This window comes from Falco naumanni, chromosome 5 (genome assembly GCF_017639655.2).
Source record: "Falco naumanni isolate bFalNau1 chromosome 5, bFalNau1.pat, whole genome shotgun sequence".
NCBI classification, from domain to species: domain Eukaryota; kingdom Metazoa; phylum Chordata; class Aves; order Falconiformes; family Falconidae; genus Falco; species Falco naumanni.
This window is the reverse complement of record NC_054058.1, coordinates 59,848,288-59,867,229: the sequence shown is the minus strand read 5'-3', so window position 1 is coordinate 59,867,229 and position 18,942 is coordinate 59,848,288. Positions and strand designations below refer to the sequence as shown.

The 18,942-nt window shown below is 41.1% G+C and overlaps 2 protein-coding genes across 11 annotated transcripts in view; both read left to right on the top strand.

The window, feature by feature from the left end:
• OSBPL8 (oxysterol binding protein like 8) overlaps positions 1 to 15,294 on the top strand; it is a 93,499-nt gene extending 78,205 nt beyond the window's left edge. For all 10 annotated transcript variants that reach the window (XM_040593934.1, XM_040593933.1, XM_040593940.1 and 7 more), the window contains 13 exons: positions 203 to 387; positions 1,125 to 1,206; positions 1,900 to 1,998; positions 2,446 to 2,542; positions 2,886 to 2,984; positions 4,393 to 4,490; positions 6,064 to 6,153; positions 6,738 to 6,874; positions 7,197 to 7,382; positions 9,953 to 10,040; positions 10,437 to 10,539; positions 11,145 to 11,250; positions 11,506 to 15,294. In XM_040593934.1, coding sequence (XP_040449868.1) covers positions 203 to 387; positions 1,125 to 1,206; positions 1,900 to 1,998; positions 2,446 to 2,542; positions 2,886 to 2,984; positions 4,393 to 4,490; positions 6,064 to 6,153; positions 6,738 to 6,874; positions 7,197 to 7,382; positions 9,953 to 10,040; positions 10,437 to 10,539; positions 11,145 to 11,250; positions 11,506 to 11,641 — 1,506 coding nt within the window. In that variant the 3' untranslated portion in view covers positions 11,642 to 15,294. The remainder of the gene's footprint in view (positions 1 to 202; positions 388 to 1,124; positions 1,207 to 1,899; positions 1,999 to 2,445; positions 2,543 to 2,885; positions 2,985 to 4,392; positions 4,491 to 6,063; positions 6,154 to 6,737; positions 6,875 to 7,196; positions 7,383 to 9,952; positions 10,041 to 10,436; positions 10,540 to 11,144; positions 11,251 to 11,505) is intronic.
• Positions 15,295 to 15,904: 610 nt separating this feature from the next.
• BBS10 (Bardet-Biedl syndrome 10) lies at positions 15,905 to 18,144 on the top strand. The gene is made up of 2 exons (XM_040595955.1): positions 15,905 to 16,089; positions 16,164 to 18,144. Exons 1-2 carry the CDS (start codon positions 15,905 to 15,907, stop codon positions 18,112 to 18,114), a joined length of 2,136 nt encoding a protein of 711 aa, XP_040451889.1. The 3' UTR covers positions 18,115 to 18,144.
• Positions 18,145 to 18,942: the final 798 nt, after the last annotated feature.

The following is an 18,942-nucleotide window of genomic DNA, read 5'->3' as shown; positions in this document are numbered from 1 at the left end:
GTGTATCTATCATACTTCATTAAAGACGTAGCCTAATATTTAGATAAACTTGATTTTTCTCCCACAGTTGCTTCAGCTTCTCAGAGTCGTGCATTTTAAGTAGCTATTTTCTATTCTTGTTGCATCCTTAGAATATGTTGACCTGTCTCCTGGAGGAATATTGTTTTTTCCCTTTCTGTAATCAGTTTTTTGTTCATCCTAGGCAGGGGAGGCTGCTCAGACAGAAGTAGTGTCAGAAGAAAACAAAAGTCTGATCTGGACGCTACTGAAGCAAGTCCGGCCAGGAATGGACTTGTCCAAGGTTGTACTGCCTACATTTATCTTGGAACCTCGTTCTTTCCTGGACAAGCTGTCCGATTACTACTACCATGCCGACTTTCTGTCCGAGTGAGTCAATCCTATCTCTGGTTTTTCTTCTTTTCCTAGCTCAAATGGAGTCACAGTGTATACTAAAACATTTGATCCAGTCTACTTAAACAACATTGTAGACTGCTTAGAGTTTGAATGTTTGTCTGACAATTTATCAGTCATCAGATATCCTTGTTTTCTGAAAGCTAACTGCCAGAGAGCTTGAAGTCTGGCCACTCTTAGTACTTTAATAGCAATTGTCTTGCAGACATTTCTGCTTTAGCTTTTGGAGACTAGTTAGAAGTTAGACTTCTCCAAATTAGTTTATTTTTTTTTTCTCTAGGAGGTGTTTCAATACAGTCTTAAGTTCTGTTCAGATTTATAGTTGCCTGCTCAAATATAGCTAATAAATTAAAGACTGTAAATTGGAATATTATTCAACTCCTGAGTTCATTATGTATGTAGGCCAGTTTTATAAAGTAGTATCTCATAAATGGAAGAACTTCAGTGGGGGTGGAACAGGATTTAATGTTACAAAGAACAAACTCAGTTATGAAAACACCATTTCTGATTTTTTTTTTTGTGTGTGATTTCCATTTTCAGACAACTGTTTGAAAACTTTGAATTTGATGCAGTCAGGCTGAAAGTTTTACAGTAAAGTCACAAAACTTTTGTTTTAGTTGGCTCCTAGATTGATGATATATCATAACGATTGATAGTGTGTTATAACTGAAACGATATTGATATTTGATCTGTGCATTCTGTTTGTTTCATAGAGCTGCTCTTGAAGAAAATGCTTACAACCGCATGAAAAAAGTAGTGAAGTGGTATTTGTCAGGATTCTACAAAAAGCCAAAGGTGTCCTTTCACATATTGTTTTGTCTTTAGTTGTGTCTAATTTGAGGGCTTAGGGATGTGCTGGAGTAAGTTTTTTTTCTTTTTAAGTTACATTGTTACACATTTTTCAAAAGCAAGGTTAAGTTTTTGTTATTTGCACAAATGCATCAGGGACCTTTGTGGTCCCTAGCCATGCTTAAAATAGACTATGTATTGAATTGGTTTTTTTTTCCCTTGGAGCAGAAGTTGAACTAAACATTTTGTTGAGCCAGTTCTGTGTGTACCATTCTCCAGTGATAACATGCTACCCTTGGAGGATTATTCTTTCCACTACTTCATTTAGCTTTACACTCTGTAATCTTTATAGTCATGTTGGTGGGAAACAGTTTTGAAAGAAGAGAACACTTATTGCCTAACTTCAGACAAAAGGTCTGTAATAATTCTCCTACCAAAAAAAAAACCTATTTTTTTTGTTTGTCCTTATTTGTATCCTGGAATAGGTCAGCAGATATACTAAATCTATGCCATTTTCCTTAGAATGAGGAATAGAGTAACTAAGCATAATATTCAAGTGATGAAATCAAGTACAATGTACTTTAGTTATATACATTAAGACTATTTTTTGTGTGTGTGTCTTCAGTAGCAGCCTGATAAAGCATTTTGTGAGTTCTGTACCTGCATTGTACAGCTACTGTCTGTTCTCTTTCTCTTTAGGGACTAAAAAAGCCATACAATCCTATACTTGGTGAGACTTTCCGCTGCATGTGGATTCATCCAAGGACGAATAGCAAGACTTTTTACATTGCTGAACAGGTAGCTGCAATAACCAGAACATATTTTTAAGAAAAATAAACTTGTTGCATTTTTGTGTTAGCCAAATGATGTAGTAGTTTCAGAAAAAGTATTAAAATGTTTGAAAGCTCTCCAGGTGAGCATAGTCTTTTATAGGTGTCTCTTTTAAGTGTGTCTTCCTACTAGAGAGACAGAGGGAAAGGTGTTTTCAGCATTTCTGTTCCCTCTCCAGTTAAAAGTCAGGTGCTAATTTCTTAACTCTCGAAATTTGCTGTTTGCTTGATCTCTATCTCTAAAGATTAAGATTATATGTAATATATATTAAATGTATTCTATTATGTGCGGCTTGAATTTTGCATTCTGTCATTATTAGCTCAAGTTTTATACTATATTGCATGTTTTTTATTTGATGGTTGTTTTAGGGTTGTTTTTTTTTTTTTTTTCAAATATGTGGATTTTTTTCAACAGGTATCACATCATCCTCCAATATCTGCCTTCTATGTTAGCAACCGCAAGGATGGTTTTTGCCTTAGTGGTAGCATTCTGGCCAAATCAAAATTTTATGGTAAATAATATTTTCTTTGCTTGTACCTTTATTAAGGAGTATTAAATTGGTGCAAATGAGCTGTGTTTTGTGGATGAAAGAAGGCTATAGAAGAATCAAAGTTTTGATCATTGTATTATCCTTTCCTTACAAAGTTTTTCCTATTGGTCTTTGGAATTTATATTTCTATTTTTGGAGTACTTTAATTTTTAATTGGAGACACTGTATTATAGTAGCTTCACTAGACAGGATAGATTGCAATGCTGAATGTACTGATGTTCTTAATTTTATTGCCCAGTTATTAGGAAAAGTTAACTGTTGTCTTGCAGAGTGAGAGATGTGACTTTTTATCTTTGAATTTCAGGGAATTCATTATCTGCCATACTGGAGGGAGAAGGACGGCTAACATTCCTAAATAGGGGAGAAGACTATGTAATGACAATGCCATACGCTCACTGTAAAGGTAGTGAGGGTTTTTTCATTCTCTAAATGGCAAATTTATAAGAACAGAAGTTTATTATTTCTAAATAGTATACTGTGTTGGTTTAGAGTTTGTCATCTGAGAAAAGTGTTCTGAGCATTTGTAGCATATTTTATCAGAAGAAATGCATCTGTGTAAGCAATGATCTATTTTTTGGCACAGAAAGATTATTTTTTTCATAAATAGCAAAAGCATATATATGGCTGTCATTACCTGGCAGTAATTTACTGTTTGAGTTGCTTTTTTTAAAGAACAGTGTTGAGCTTTTCCAGTATTTTCCTCTTGTAAACATAAAAGGCAATGTAGTATCTACACCTCACTGTGTGATTTGACTGTAAATCATGGCCATTTACCTTTAGTTTCATTACAGGAAACTACACAATAGTTTGTAAAATTTTCTGGAACATCAGTAGTACAAATACATTGCAGAATTGCTGATTTTTAAGCTGTTACTTATTCAAGTTTATCTACTCTTGCCAGAATTCTTTTTCAGAAGCCTCATAGTCAGCAACTATAGTATTTTCTTCATTTGAGATGTATGAAAATCAATTAGCAGTTAAAAAAAAATGGCATTAGTTTGGTAAGCTCCTCTCTTTACGTTGTTCATGGATATTTTTAATACTGGATTTTTTTTCATGGCTTTGGTGACAAAAATAATACTCAACAATTAAAAAGCACATAACATATATGTACATACATTCAAATCAAAAGAGTAGGAGAACTAGTGTGACTAATAAAGCTGATGGAGAGGGAGAAAGGTAGAACAACATGAGGAGAAGGAGAGTGTGCACGGTGAAAAAAAAATACATGCACATGCGTCCACTGTGTGTAAAATCTATCCAGTGTTTCAAATGCTGGATTGCAGGGGCAAAGATAGTAATCATGGGAAAGAAGGTGTAGTCAGCATTGTCAGCTTTGTACTTCCAAAAGTCTTTAGGGAGGCGATCAGAGTTGTCTTACATTGGTTGTGCATGATTGTCTTTACCTATGGTCTGATTGTACATACTGCTTCTGTTCAAGTGAAGTTTTTGTTTGCTCTCTTTGTCATGGAGTTATTTTCCTGTCTTAACCTCAAAAGCTTCTCTCCTCTAATCATCTCCAATAAAACTAAATACAACCCTTGCTAAAGCCAGCAGTATACACTACCAAAGATATGTCTTAAACCATTTTTCCTGCTTATCTGTAATTCACTTAGATCTTTTTGTTTCTGTTTGGATTATCTTACTTGGCAGAAGGATCATGCTTATCGTTAGGAAAGGTCATCTGAAAAGGTGATTTTTCCTTTGGCACAGACGTGTTTACTGTAGGAATTGTGCCCAAAGAACTTAGCCTTTTTGTTTTGCTGAATTATAAATATTAACTTTAGTTGGCTTTTTTTTTTCTTTGGCAGGAATTCTATATGGCACAATGACCTTAGAGCTTGGGGGAACAGTCAACATCACCTGTGAGAAAACTGGGTACAGTGCAACAATTGAATTCAAACTGAAGGTTAGTGTGGTGATTTGACCTTGGTTGAATGCCAGGTGCCCACCAAAGCTGCTCTATCACTTCCCTCCTCAACCAGACAGGGGGCAAGAAAATGTAATGAAAGTCTTGTGGGTAGAGTTAAGGACAGAGAGGTCACTCACCCATTACCATTGAGGGCAAAACATACTCGACTTGGGGAAATTAGTTTAATTTATTACCATCTAAATGAGAAAAAACACCTTCCCCCCACCCCTCCCTTCTCCCCAGGCTCAACTTCAGTCCCCATCTCTCTCCCCGCTCCCCGCAGCGGTGCAGAGGCCGGGCCGTGGGGGCTGCGGTGGGTCCATCCCACGCTGTCTCTGCTGCTCCTTCCTCCGCAGGGGGAGGCTCCTCACACTCTGCCCCTGCCCCAGCCTGGGCTCCCTCCCACGGGGTGCAGCCCTTCAGGCACAGGCTGCTCCAGCCTGGGTCCCCGCGGGGTCACCAGCCCGGCCAGCAAACCTGCCCCAGCCCGGGCTCCTCTGCCCACGGGGCCACAGGTCCTGCCAGGAGCCGGCTCCAGCCTGGGCTTCCAATGGGTTTAGTGGGGAAAAAGCAGCAGTCTGTCTTCTCTCAAACAGTGGCAAAAGTGTGTGTCTAGGAAAGTTAAGAACAGGGGAAGTGTTTAGTGGTATGATCAGTGGTTCAGGTATTTTGTGTGGTTGTTGTTACATACATTGTTGATTTTTAATTCTCCGAAAATGTTCGGGGTCTTTTTTAAACTCCTGGAAAGCCCTTGGAGGAGAGCTTAGCAGGTTCCCCTCTTCCATCCTGGGTAAATTTTAAATTGCTCGTGACACCTCGAGTAAAGATGATGCATAAAGCTTTGGCTGACATTTATATCAGCCTAATGCCAGTGCTGTTTACATGGACTATTTTTAGCAGCTTGCATGCTGTAGGAGCACCTCCATTCTCACAAAAGCTAAACAAAGGTTTCTAAACTACTTATAGATGGCTTGCACTGCTCAAATAGGTTTGCTATCTTTAAGGCAGAAACTGATTTAAAGCTGAAAAAATAGTTAAGAAGTGTGCACATGGAGAGGGAAACAGTATTCAGCTGAAATTATAGAAATTATAGGGGAAATATAAAAGTTAGGAGGCTGTGTTAGTTGGTATTTTGACTCATCCGCCCATAGGGTACATGTGCAGACTATCAAAAAGACTGAAGAAAATTCTTGGCAATCATTTTTGTTCTGCCTTCTGCAAGAGTTAATCTCCAGTAACAAATGGTGCTTGGCAAAGTGATGAAATTAGTGTAGTAAATTGTGTCCTCCACTGTATCACTGTTTTCTGCATTATATTCAGTTTTCTTTCACACATTTCTTAGACAATGCTTTTGCTTAGCAAAACTTTTCAGAAAATACCGTATTGGAGAACAACTTACGGTGGTATCAGACTTGTTTTGGGCATTAAATGACGTAAGTTATAATATTCAGAATCATCAAGGCTGTTTACATCACATTTCATAAATACACTTTTCTCCTTAACACTGACATAAATGCAAAAATAATTTGCTATTAAAATAAACTTGAAAACATTTCTTTTTGTTTTGCAGCCTTTTTTGGGTAACAATGACAGCGTTAACCAAATATCAGGGAAAATTAAGCTTGGCAAAGAAGTTCTGGCTATTTTGGAGGGTCACTGGGTAAGTAGTGAGGGATGGTATTTTATAATTCTGGCTCATAGTTGAGACAGGTTAAAATAGCACTTAGTTACAAAAAGGACTCAAGTTTTTTTTTTTTAAAAAAGTGTTAAGTACCACTTTTATAGAAAGTATCACTTCATAGTTAGACAGTTCTCAAGAAAGTATATAATCAACTTAGTCTTATTTGGAACTCCTAAAAGATAGAAAAGCTGTGTACGTTTGAGTAGTTCGTGAAGAAAACGCATTTCAGTTTGCGAAATGTCTTTAGTGTATGTGTCAGTACTGTGAAGAATTGTTATGGCACCAGCATGAAATGTATAAACTTTTTAATTTCTGGTGAGTTGACACTGGCACTGCTGGTTTTTGAATGTGGTCATGGTTCCGCTGCACCTCTGTTCCAAGTTAGAACTAGCACAGCGTGCAGAAATGGAATATGTAGCATATGTAATTATTCTTAACTACATACATCCAAAACAAAACAAAATCTCGTTACAAAAAAAGAATTGCTTATTCCTCCCTAATGTGTTATTTTGGCACTCTCTGAGATTATTACAATTAAGGTAACTGAATTATGTATGTTACAGGACAGTGAAGTTACTATTAGTGACAAGAAGACAGATGTGTCGGAGACATTCTGGAATCCAACGTCTGATATCAAGCAGCGTAGATTACCTAGATACACAGTGAAGTTTGAGGAACAAGATGACTTTGAGTCAGAGAAGTAAGTTCACTTTAGAATCATGTATAATTACTTTGATAAAATAAAACTCATCTCCAAATTATGAACAAATTATCATTTCTTTCTTTTCCATGTGTGCTGATATTGACCTGTAAAACAAGAAAGTAGCACTGTTAAATACAATATAATTATTTACAAACCTCACAATCATGGGAAGTCTTGATGGAAATGTTGATAAAACATGTATTACAGCATAGTTATATTCTGTTTAAGGTTGGTCCCTTTACTTAGCCTATAATTAAGGGAATGTTTGCAGTTATTTCTGTCAACGAGGTTGTAACTCTCTATACTGCTTGTTTGTCAGGCTTTGGCAGCAAGTGACAAAAGCAATAAATAATAAAGACCAAACAGAAGCTACTCAAGAGAAATACGTCCTGGAAGAAGCTCAGAGACGGAGTGCCAAAGAGAGGAAACTTAAGGGTGAAGAGTGGACGTGCAAGCTGTTCGATCAGGATTCAGTCACAGGAGAATGGCACTACAAATACGCTGAGTGAGTTCTGAAGTGCTTGTGACAAAAACTGCTTGTTAAGTGCTTGGTAGTGTTGCTGAGCCTCTTCCTGGTGTTTAAGAAGCAAAAGAACTTTGATATATAGCTGAGTTCAAACTCCTGAAATAAGCAATGCTACTTGATATTCTTGTTTATATATTTTAATTAAAACGCATAATTTTTTAGCTGAACTGAGTTGGCCCTTCTAGTGTTGAAAAGGCAGTGGTTGCTAATACAACAAACCATTTTTAATTTAACTATTGCAGTGGACTTTTTCTTTTTTATCTTCATGGTTATGTGCCTCTACAAATCTGGCCTGTGTTCTAGTGTTTCTTGGGGATGGATTGTGCTCCTTTCCCCACCTCCCCACCCTGACCAGAGCAGCTACACAGATTTTTCCAGACTGGAAAATATGGTACATATGAGCATACCAACTGGAAATCAGAAAATCTAATGTCTGGAAATGAGAAAAGCCTGTTCTTAGGTGAACTGAGCTATTTAATGGTTTATTACATGTTAGAATAACTCTGTGAATAACAGGTTTACAGCAGTGGTTAATGCTGGGACCATGTGGCTCTGCTCGGCTGTCAAATATGCCCTGCACACCTGAGTGTGAATCGGTTTTTGTGATGATCTGAATCGGAAGATGGTAGATGTGGCCATCTTTCTGACTGCTGGGATGCATTCAGTGTTCTCACCAGTGCTTGCAAAAGTCAGCTTGGAGCTGAGCCCTTTACTATTGATGGTTTTTCACAGGACATTCACATTCTGCCGATTCTTTTTCAATACCCCGCACACTTTTACATTGCAAGGATTGTAGAAGTAAAATATCCAAAGATGATACACTCAGAATTAAGCAACTTTGAAGCCTTGGATGATGCAAGTATATTTCCATGGCTAAACCTGGGAACCCTTCACCTTTCTATACCAGAATAGCAATATTGGGGAAGTGACCCAAGCGTGTGTATAGCGAAGAGTACAAGAATCCAGAGTACTCTTCATATCCTCAGCAAATTTACAACTTGGAGGTTTCCTAGAACCAAGCAGGGATTTTGTGTATTTAGCAGCTCTCAACAGAATTATTTTCCTTTAATTTCCTTGGTTTTCTTTTAAGTTTGTGCATACTTTCACCACCCAAAACATCCTGCAGCAGACAATTCCCCAACTAGACTAAATACTCTGTGAAACACCCTCTCTTGGTTTGAACCTTCTAGTGCTGTAGATGCCTGTTCCTTTGGGGAGAGTTGTGAGTAGTCCAGCTGAATTGACTGCCCATACTGGTGAACCCTGTGTTAACACCATTCAGGGGAAGTACTGCATTTTAAATCTGTCGGGTTTTAAAGCTGCAAGGGGTAATCTGTCTTGTTAATATGCATTATTTTTTGTCTCCTTGAGGCCCTGTGGTTCAAGGATGTGCTGTGGAAATTTTACTATGTGCTAGAAAGCAGTCTATGCTGTCAGCAGGCCCTGGAAGAAACTTCTGTCTCCTTCCATATGATCCTTCATATGATGCTGGCTCACCACCCCGTCCATGTAGAGAGCAGCCTATTACGCTTACTATGAAAGATGTGTTCAGTGAGCTGTGGCATTTGCTAACATATCTGGATTATGGATTTAGGCATCTGGATTACAAATACAGAAGACCTGGGAGAGCAATGCCTAGTTCTAAACCCGATTATCTTCAGTGACATTCAGTTCAAGTCAGGTTAAGCTAAAATGTAAATACAGGTCTATATTCTCTAAATCTGAAATGGCTACAAACATATTAAAAGGCATACAGGAGGAGGTGAAAGGAAATCCATGCTTAATCTGCTCTCGCTAGAGCTATGCATCAGAATGATCTTCATGCAGCTGACTTGCAGTTTCTGTCTGAAAAAGCTGTAATTGGTGGGGATGTCAGTCTTTGCCTTTGGCTGCTTGTTGTTCTCCAGTGAGCTACGTGTCTTTTTGGGGTTTTTTGGGTTTGTTTTTTTTTTTTTAATTTTAATTCTATATCAACCTATACTTGGAAAAGCCTCTTAAAAATCAGAACAAGAAAACTGTGTGTAGCTCCTTAGTGCCTCTTGAAACCAGCCTTGATTACCATTAGCTACTTCGGGTTGAAAGCAGGTTTGAGGTACCTGATTGTTAAGCGGTTTCCTAGGCAACTTTTAAAAGAAAAAAAACCAACCAAAAAAGCAGTACAAAAATAATACTAATTTTTAAAATCCCCTAATTTCCCTGTAGTTGTAAAATAGTAACTGTACGTTAAGCAGAAAACCTCTCCGTGTTTGACAACTAAATACCACTAATCAGATAAATTCATAGTGATATTGTTAGTTAATACAACAGCTTGTACACCCTTACCAGCTGGCTGAGGGTTTGAACTGGACATAAAAGTTTATTTCTTTGGCTCTCTGGGCTCTTCAGGTTAGGACTGGGCTATAGCTGGAAGACAAGATCACTTACTCCATGTCTGACTTCTGTGTAGGAAGAGAGAGCTTTAACCTGTTCATGCTGAATAGCTTCTGAGCAGGAAAATATTTCTTTTTTAAATTGCTGTGGTATTAATCAATCATATTTACTTTGTCTAGTACCAGACCGTGGGACCCTTTGAATGATATGATCCAATTTGAAAAAGATGGCACCATCCAAACCAAAGTTCGACATCGGACACCAATGGTATGTTCCAGTTCTGTTAGCACATGCAGCAAGATCCAGGGACTGGTGTGTATGTTGTGTTGTGTGTGTAAAGGTCATCAAAGCATTGAGAGCAATGGGAAATGCTGCTGTTAGAAAAATGTAGTTTACTGAGTCCCGTAGTCTTTCACTTCTGTGTTGCATCCTATGTGGTAGAGATGACTTGGATAGAAATATAAAATATGCAAACTTGAACTCAACAGTTTAATGTGTATTTTCCCTTAAATGGGAAGATGCACAAACTTCAGATTGCTTATACATCAAAAATTTCAACCTGGACTTGTATTAGATCTCATGCTTTTAACTACTTCTATTAGAATGTGCCGCTTTGCTTCAGTCTGGTTATCTGGAAATAATTCCTAAGTTTGTCAATTGTAGGTTAGTGTTCCAAAAATGAAACGAAAGCCAGCCAGTCAGAAGAAAGGAGAGTGTGGTTTCTCATCCCCTGAGCCTGATAACCAGGATTCCTCCGGGAGTGAAGGTAGGAAAAGATGTATTTGGGTACAGAAATAATGAATTTATTTGACAGTGAAACAGAGTTCTGTAGTCACACATACTTTTCTTATATCGATGTTTGTATTATGAAATAATGCATGCTTGACACCACAGTTCTATCCAATGTGAAGCACATTCTGGAAAAACAAAGGAGCAGAATGGGTCATGGTTTTAATTGCAAACTTTCCTGTCCCCTTAAACATCAGTATGTAGCATAGGTAGGCTTAAGTGCTGCACATATTTAGTTGGGGGGGGGGGTGGGTGGGAATGGTGTTTGTAAACTCTTTTCTTAAAACAACATAAATTACTTTAATTTGTAGATCAGTATGTTGCTAGAAGGCAGATTTTTGTTGTTGGTAATGCTTGCAGAAATTAAAGAATATAGTGACTGTTTTAAGACATTTCAAGCACTTGACTTGCTGTCCTGTGCTAGAGGTGACTCTGAAATAAAGCTTTAGTTTTCAGTAGAAGCTTAGTTAGCAAACTTTCTCCTCATTTTTGCAACTGGTTTAGTTTGTCATTAGTACTTTGTTCCTTTTTCGACTTAGCAGTCAATTCTGTGAATTACATCTGGCTTTTGTGTCTTCCTAGCACAACTTCTGAAGCATAATACAAGAATGAGGAAAAAAGGGGCAGACCTTGGTGAACTGCAGAGTGCCATTGAATCTATAAAGGAGACACAAGAAGACATTAAAAGGTAGCACTAAATAAAATGCTTTAAAATGGTTTAGAGAATACTAATTTTCTAGCTTTTTTTTCCTCGGAGGCTGTTATGTATCTTTCTGTTTTAGAACCTTGATGTCTTTAAACTACCCTTCTTCCCAAATGTTGAGTGCTCATTGATGTTTCATAATTTCTCTCAAAAACTGTCTTCTGTAGGGAGCCTGACCATGCTAGAAAATGCCAAATTGTCTAGGTTGTCACTTACAGGATATTATTTTCTATCTTACAGGGACATTATGGCTCTACGAAACAGAGTCACTTCTAATTCACCACCTGTGGACTACCACTTCTTGCAGTTTAAGCACTATGTCTTCATTTTACTCGTGGTTCTGCTACAGCTTGTCATTAATTTCTTGTTCAAATAGGAAGCATGAACAAGGGCCTTTCTGAACTGGAATGATCAAACTGTTACTGGGGACCATATTTTAAGTTGGACATTAAATGATGCAATATTATCTAAAAGAGCCCTGTAGCAACAACTTACAGAACTTTGCCTCAGCATTCATGGTTCAGAATCATACTCCCATCTACCCAGTTGAAGTAAGAATTATGTAAGTGCCAGTACACTCTTGCTTCTGGTGTGTGCCTCTCTCTCGCAGACATATGACATCAGCCTTGTGTTTTATATTACATCATATGCTCTGCTGATGAATCTCCACCTTGGAATAGGTGAAGTTAAAAATTCAGAGGTCAGACCTTGTAGGTAGGATGTGATTCCTGTTATGGTAGAATGAGAAATGAGCATACTTTGTTACATTTAAACTTACCATTTTTGTAACAAAGGAACTTTCGAAGTAGCCAACAGTTTTTGTAAATGGCATTGGGTGTTTGGAAGTAAACTTTTGTTTAAGGTCAAACAAATACATTATTATACAACAATCGCGAGTGTTAGGAACTGGCAAGTAAAAAGCTGAAGTCTTTGGGAATTCTGCAATGTAATGTCTTTGATTTGTTTTGGAAATATGAGTTTTTATCTTGAAATACTATAGTAGCTTGTAAGCCAGATGGTTTTATTTTTATAGTTTTAAAACTTCAGATTCTTCATAAAAACATTCCTGCATCTGTTGTACAGAGCACATTTTTAACAGTACAGCACCCAGGAAGGTACTGTCTTGGTCCAATCTCTCTCATGAATTGCAAATGTCAAGGATTTATGGTATGTTTGTAAGTCTTGATAGATCTACAGCTTTGAATTTGCATTTGTGTATGGCCATGTCACAGTAAGTGGACAGACTGCTGATGCCAGGACTTTTCTTATTTTTGAAACAAATTGTGTGCAGAGGTGTGCTTAGTATGTAGCTTGAGTTGAACCTCCCAAAAGAGAGACGATGTAGAACAGAATTCAAGCACCATAGTGAGTTCACTTGTAAACACACATTTTCATTTGCAAGAGGAAGGTGTTCAGAAACTGTGGGATGGCTAACAGCACACATACCAAAACAAAAGGGAGTGAAACCCTAAGTCTTTGTGTAATTCCTCCTTACTGCGATATATACTACCTAACAGAACACACACATGCATGTATTCGTTATGCTGTAGCCATGCAGTTTAATGTGAAGCTTAAGTTTCAATTTAAAACCAGGGTTTCTAATATTTTTATTTAAATAAATATATGCATGTATAGAACTTGTAAAATTCCAGCAAAAAAAAAGTAGTGCCAGTGTTTACCTGGTGAATTCTGTGTGCCAGTCAAGCATACTAAGTCAAAAAATGGTCTGTAGTATGCAAAAGTACTCTTGGTAACGCAGGTGAGACAGTGGGAGGATGAGCAGCACAATGCAAAGGGCAGCCAAGTTTGTTTTCAGAGGATTCTCTCAGAAATTAAATCCATTCTGGGCAGTGGAACAGTTCCAGGCTCGCATTTGGGTTTTTGCCATGACCCGGTATTCCCTCTGCCTTGGGTAGCCTCCCTGACTTTCCAGGTGATCTACCTTTCTGTTCTACATCAGTCTTGCCAGTATTTTGTGAAAATACTGTTTACTTGTTCATCAGTCTAGCTTGTATATTGCTGTGGCTGATGCCTTCAAACACCTCCCCTTCTCTTTTTACATTTCCCCTTCTTTGGGCTTCAGCTATGTAGAAGCTTATCGCTTAAGCAGTCAACTTCAGCTTATTTCTTACAGCTTCCCATTAGCATTGTTTGGTCTTGAATCATTTTCTGGAATGTGGTATCTTAACCAGAGTGATTTTTGTATACGTAGGCAAGACCAGACTTGATTGGACTTCTGTTATATCTACAACTGATGAGGTAAAACTTGTGAACGTAGAAAGTCCCCCTATTAAAAAAAAGAAACCAAACCCCAAGTTAAGTCTCCAAACAGACGCTGAAGTTGTTAGCCATGTATAAAATGGCATAAAGCAAGCAGAATATAGTATTTATTTAATATTCTCAGCCTGGACTTTGGCCATTCCTTATTGCATTCAGATGTCAAAGCTTCACCTGTCTTAAAATCCATTACAAGCCTTTAAACATACTTGGTACATGAGAGTAATACAAGAGGAAATGAGTGAGAACTTGGGCAATAACTTCAATCCCCTAAAATAATACTCTGCTAAATATGTGGTGCTGAAACTCTTGACTGATAGTTACAAGTTTTTGTCTCCCTGGTAAAGAGAGATATCCTTCTGTCCTTTTGTGTTGGGGGTTTTGATTGGGGTTTTTTTGGTTTTGGTTTTTTTTTTGATCACTTCTATTCAAGATCAGTTAATAACACAGTCTGCATGTATTTTTACGTGGACTGCATGGTAGTAAGTGGATTTGACCCAGCCAGTTGGCTGGCAGTGCTGTGTTGGGCAGTCAGATTAAACATATACTCCATATCTGAAATTCATACTCAGCTCAAGATGAGTAAAAGGCTTGAATGGAGGCAAAAGGCCTGTGCTTATTTATTTCCCTTTTCAACTTATTTTTTTGAGTTTAATTCTGTTGTCAAAGAGGTTTTAGGGAAGGTAAAGGATATATGGTGAAACTTTAAAATCACAGACTTCTGCTTGACTGTGTAATACCTTAAATTTTGAAAAGTACATTGAAAACCTTGTCATTTCTGTTTTGCCGGGTTTTTTATGATGATCCCTCATGTGAATAGAATAAAGAAATTTCTTGCCTGATTTTTACAGTACAGCTGGTCACAGGCATGTGTGAAGCCTTTTCTTCAGCACAACACCATTGTCCTTTTGAACCATGGTGTGTAGCTGATCTTGATTATTGCATACGTAACACAGCTCTGCCTGCACATAGTCATAAAAATTAATTGTACAGTTTGCAGGTGTTTGAGAGCTGTGACCTCCTACTAGTTTTTAAAGTTCAAAACAGCACTTGTGTTCACAGCTGATTTACAAATCTTGTTTGTTTTGGGTTTTTCTTTTTTCTTGTACAGGAAATATTTTTAGAATTTGTTGCCACGTGGTTTTGTCCTTTTGGTTTGGTCTTGTTTTTTTCAAATGCACTCTAAGCCTTTAATTTGTCATTTAGGTACAGGTTGCCTAGTTAGGTAAAGAGGATCTAAGCTAAGAAAAAGTAAATACACCATGTGAAATGTATTAAGTATCAGTTTCAGCACTAGATGACGATTCTTGCATTTCACATCTTGATTCCTTTTAAATAGTTGACGTTACTTAATGAGGGTATAGCCTGGTTGTTCCCCTGCTCAATTAAACCTCATAATTTATTTGAAAGGTCCCATAAAATGTAATGAAGGTGGTTTCTTCCTTTTTTTGTTTGTTTTTTCCTGCCCTCCTGTGCCTTTGGCAATTTTCTTTTTTGCTAGACTGTTTATAAAAACAGACTTTGGATTCAATGTTTCACATAGTTTCTTAAAGGCTGTTGCTTCACCATTGTTTGTGTAAATAACGTATAACAAGGATTCTGTACATCTGTAAGTTTTAATTGTTATTTCAAGGGTATCCTCAAATCACAGAAAATTTAGCAGATGTTCAAGTATTGTAAACAGTGCCTTCTTGATGGGTTTCTTGCTGTTCTGAGACATGTAAAGAGTTGTCAAGTTTGTGCCATATGTAACATCTGACCTTTTGTGTGAGGGTTTTTGTGTGCGAAGACTGACTTTCCTGTCAGGCTCGGGGAGGGGGGCGGGAAATCACCTGCCGAAACACGCTGCATTTCTCCCACTTCTGGCCGGTGAGCCAGGAGCGGGGCTGGTGTTTGACACATGGAGCTGTAATACACGTCGGTTGTGGTTACGGAAACGGCCGCAGCCCCGCGGGCCGAGCGCTTCGACTCGCTGTCCTTCGGGGCAGGGCCCGGCCCGCTGCGGGCAGCGGCTCTCGCTTGGCCGGGGGGGAAGTGCCTGCACCGCACGGGGCCGGCCGCGCCACGCGTTCCTGTTCGGCCGCCGCCCTTCCCGCGCTCTCGAGGGCTTTTGAACTGCTACGGGGCGGCGGAGGCGGGCCGGGGCCAGGAGCCGGGCCCGGCGGTGCCACCGCACCCACTGAAGACGTGTCGTGCCCGCGCCGCTGGGCTCTGTGCGCCGCTCCCCCGGTCGCTCGGGCCGGCTGCCCCCCGCCCGGCTGCCGCAGCCCGCACCCGCTCCCGGGGTCTCTCCCTCACGGCGCGGCGGCGTGGGGCGGTGCCCGTGCGCGCGCCGGGCGGAAGGGGCGGGGCGGCGGTCGCCATGGCGGCGCGGCCGGAGCTGGGGCGGCTGGCGCAGGAGGCGGCGGCGCTGGCGGGCGCGGTGCGCGGCGCCCTGGGGCCGCGGGGCGGGCGGGCGCTGCTGGTGCGGCCCGGCGGCGAGGCGCTGCTCACGCGGGACGGGCGGCGCCTGCTGGAGGCGCTCAGCCTGGAGCCGCCGACGGCCAGGTACCGCGGCGGGGCGGGCGGGGGCGGGCCGCGGCGGGGGGCGCGGCGCCGCCTAACCGCCCGTGTGCCCGCAGGATGATGGCGGCCTGCGCCTGCAGCCACCGCGCCGCGACGGGGGACGGCGCCAAGACGTTCGTGGTGCTGCTGGCCGGCGTGCTGGGCGGCCTGCGGGCGGCGGGCGGCGGCGGCCTGCGGCGGGCGCTGCGGGCCTTCGAGGCGCGGGTGCTGGAGCGGGCCGTGGCGCGGGGCCTGCGGCGGCACCTGCGGGCCCTGGGCGGGCGGCAGCCGGAGTGGGGCGCGCTGGAGGCGCTGCTGGAGGCCTACCTGGGCGGCCGGCTGGGGCCGGGCGAGCGGCGGCCGTTGGCGCGGCTCTGCAGCGAGTACTGCCGCCGCTGCGCCCCGGCCGCCGGCCCCCGCCCGCAGGTGCTGCGACTCCTGGGCCGCCGCTTCGCGGAGCTGCACGCCGCCGTGGCCGGCCTCCCCGTGGCGAGCTCCAGGATCCTGCCCGGCCTCGTCCTGCGCAGGGACTTCGCGGCCTACTGCCCGGCGGGGGGGGGGGAGCTGCGGGCCGTGCTGGTCACCGAGGCCCTCCGGCCCACCCTCTCGGCCCCCGGCACAGAGTTCGTCGTCGACTCCGAGGGCCAGTACCAGGCTTCCCTGTGCTGGATCACGCAGAGGACGGAAGCCTTAATGAAACGCTTGCAGCGCAATAGCGTTAAGCTGTTACTGTCGAGCGTGAAGCAAGAGGAGGTCGTTATCCACTATGCAAAATTATATGGTGTCTCAGTGGTAGAGTGCTTATCGTTGGAAGAAGTGGCCCTTATCTGTGAAATTACAGGAGTGTCGCCTTATATGCCTTTCAGTGATAACACAGACGGAGAAATCACTGAAACCGCAGTGGCAACGTTTTGTCAGCCCTTGCTGCTCGGATCAAAAAGGTGTGTTCACATTGGCTTCACCAGCGCGTGCGCCTTTCAGCCCCATTGCCTAATTCTTTGTGGGCCCGTTGAGGGTGTTAATGAGCAGCATGCTGCTGCTTTACAAGGGGCATTTACAATGTTGCAGCAGCTATTTAAAACGGTTGATCGGAGGGAGGAACACCAAGGAGAAGGTGAAAGCCAGATTGAAGCCTTAGATGTTTGCAGTTGGCATTCTTCAGCTATTCAGAAGCAGCTCGTAACAGAAAGTATTTCTTGTAACAGTAATCAGGTTTCTGAACGCCAACTGAAAGCACATAGGGATGAAACAGAGACACAAATTGTCAACCCTGGTTTGCAGGGAAGTGAATACCCAGCATGTGTGCAGACAGACTTGCAAATACCTTCAAATCTCATCTTGCACATCAAAGAATTTGATGTTGCCAGTGAAGGAGATGGCTCTTCAAGAAATGTACGGAAACAGCATGCAAAATGCGAGCATACGAGCAACATGCACGAGGACCATAGAAGTGATTCAAGTGTAGTCGGTCAAAAGAACTGCAGCACGGCTGTATCGGCAACACATAATGTTAATACAGTCACTGTGTGTGAACGCCTAGGTGTTGGCAAAGACCTAGAGAAAACAAGTTGCAATATAGTTCCATCTAAACATGAAAAGAGTTGTATAAGTATTACACAGAATTATTCAGATGCCCTCATAGAAGCAGGATCAGTTTTGCCAGTCGGAGGTTACTTCGAAATTCTGTTACATTATTATATTCAGTACTATGCACAACAGGTTGAGCAGTCAGAGGTGGCAGTCATATCTAATGTAGTTGCCGATGCTTTGCTAAGTATTCCCAAGTCTTTGTACAACACAACAGAACAAAACAGCTTTACCAAATTCTATCTCAAAGCCATACATTCACTCAGAAAAAATCAGCCACTGCCTGTGAATGAGAAAGGCTTAGAGCTGGTGTATTGCAAATACCAGTTAGTCATTTCAGTTCTTCATTGTGTTACAGAGCTCCTCTCCATAGATTTAATAATTGGTATTAAGCGGCTGCTGCAAAAAAATGAGGATTATGACTCAGAAGATGACTTCTGAAATCATTAATAAAGAATGTTTAATTACGTATTTTCCTGTGTCATCTTGTCAAACGGACATGTGTCAAAATTCATTGCTAGAGACTAAAAGGTACCTTTTTAGGCCCAAAGACCTAACATGTTTCTTTCCTCTTAAAAGAAAAGGAAGAAAAAGGCTAACCAGCTGAGGTTTGTGGAAAACTGGGTTGTGAACACCACAGACTTAAGTTTCAAACACGAGAAATGTAGCTGATTTCCACAGCAGATGATGTGCAATGCCATCTCCACCCACGTGCAGAGGATCCTCTGTACATTCTAGCCAGGGGTGAATTTTGCCTGGTTTTGGTGGTTTGAGTATTTATGCAAACTAGATGTCGTTAGCTTTCCTGGCATTTTAAAAGTTGCCTGTGTGACATGAGCCACTGAACTTGCAAGTTACAAGCAAGAGGTTTTTCTAGCCTTTATAGTAGGCTGGATTGAATGTTATTTTAAATAAAAATACTTTTGTATATGTTGTGGTTTCTTTCCCGGAAAGGGAAGGTTATTTGCTCCAGGATTTTCACTCTAATATTTACTTTAAGTTCAGTATCACCTGGATGTCAACATACTCCCCTTTTTGCTGTGTCTTAAAAGCTACAGGTCTGGTGGGGGAGGTTTTTGAGTAACTGAACAGCTGCAGCTGATAATGATACCACATTGGTTCTCTGTGTGCCATTGCCAGTATTGCGTAATACTTGGAGTAACTGGATTTTTTAAAAAATATGCCATTAAATAAAATTTAGTGAGGATATTTAAAACCATAGGCATAAATCATATTTATCTACTATACCTGAGATGATGACAACTGGAA

What these genes read in the sequence shown, in the direction of transcription:
- BBS10 (XM_040595955.1), top strand. Translation starts at nt 15,905, where the DNA reads ATGGCGGCGCGGCCGGAGCTGGGGCGGCTGGCGCAGGAGGCGGCGGCG. An exon ending in CTGGAGCCGCCGACGGCCAG is followed by an intron (nt 16,090 to 16,163) that starts GTACCGCGGCGG and finishes GTGTGCCCGCAG; the next exon opens with GATGATGGCGGCCTGCGCCT.